At 44.5% G+C, this 1,393-nt stretch overlaps 1 protein-coding gene across 1 annotated transcript; it reads left to right on the top strand.

Annotated features, from left to right (window-relative positions):
- Positions 1-531: 531 nt before the first annotated feature.
- Positions 532-1,134, top strand: LOC119665959. The gene has a single exon (XM_038075218.1). The coding sequence runs from the start codon at positions 532-534 to the stop codon at positions 1,132-1,134; it is 603 nt and encodes a 200-aa protein (XP_037931146.1).
- The last annotated feature ends 259 nt before the right edge of the window (positions 1,135-1,393 follow it).

Below are 1,393 nucleotides of genomic sequence, written 5' to 3' on the forward strand. Positions count from 1 at the left end.
ATAATAACCCATGAACATTATCACCCATACCAAATACATGTTTTAAAGAAGAAATTCACATTTCTTCAAACCTTTTCCTTCAGGGGCGTCGAAAATAATATTTCTACGCCAAATACATTGTTTTTAAAGAAGAAATTCACATTTCTTCAAACCTTTTTTCTCGAGGGGCGTCGAAAGTAATATTTCTACGCCAAATACATTGTTTTTAAAGAAGAAATTTACATTTCTTCAAACCACATCACCGCACCAACGTCACCATCCACCGTGTATTCACACGTTCCACTGTTCCTAACAAACAAATTTATTGTAGGACTGAACCTGGAATCCGGCGAGCAAAACCCCGGCCAGAAAGGTTCGTTACAACCTATGTACCTAATGCAAATGATTCGCAGTTACCTTAGCGATAGAGAGCTTCTCTACCACACACGGAACGGCATGAAAACCAAGAAGATTTCTTCCGGTGCAGCACAGGGCTCCGTTCTCGGCCCCGATCTATGGAATGCGAGCTATGGAAAAATATTCTCCATCGAAATGCCAGACAACGTTCACCTAGTCGGCTTTGCTTATGATGTAGCTGCAGTCATCACAGCTCGTAATGTGCACGAGGCACAACTCAAACTGCAACAGGTGATGATACCCACGATGGCTTGGATGGACGACCGTGGCCTGAAACTAGCAACCGAGAAGACTGAATTGATCTTACTAACGAAGCGGCAAATACCCTTGGAAATCGAAATGCAGGTCTGGGACTCGGCCATAAAAACATCCAAGGTAATGAAATATCTGGGCATCCATCTGGACTCTAGGATGTCGTATCGGGCTCAGATAAATCATGCTGTCGAAAAAGCTTCAAAGGCCTCAGCGTCCCTTAGCAAGCTGATGGCAAACGTTGGTGGACCAACAGAAGGTAAACGAAAATTGCTTATGGCAGTAGTGAACACAGTACTACTCTACGGTTCGGAAGTATGGTCAAACACCTTACAGATTAATCAGAAGCGCAATGCGCTCCAAAAAGTCCCGAGAACAGCCGCACTCAGAGTAACATCAGCTTACCGAACTGTATACGGCGCAGCGGTTCTTGTGATCAGCAGCCCAATACCCATCGACTTCTTGAACGAAGGCGAGCATATTTAAGCCGCCAAAACAACGACAACAACAGCGTGAGCACAAGCTACCGAGAACACACAATGCAAGAATGGCAGAGTAGATGGAGCAACGAAATAGTGGTAGGTGGACTGCATGACTAATCCCCGATTTAGTGGTATGGACGACAAGAAAGTTCGGCGAGGTCAACTATTACTTGACGCAACTCACAGAAAGACGTTTCTGCGGGTGTGTGTAGACATTTTTTGTTCCCCAGTCTCGAAAAAAAAAAATGCATAGTCTACTGGAA

The sequence above is a fragment of the Teleopsis dalmanni genome, chromosome 1, assembly GCF_002237135.1.
Source record: "Teleopsis dalmanni isolate 2A chromosome 1, ASM223713v2, whole genome shotgun sequence".
In the NCBI taxonomy this organism is placed as follows: domain Eukaryota; kingdom Metazoa; phylum Arthropoda; class Insecta; order Diptera; family Diopsidae; genus Teleopsis; species Teleopsis dalmanni.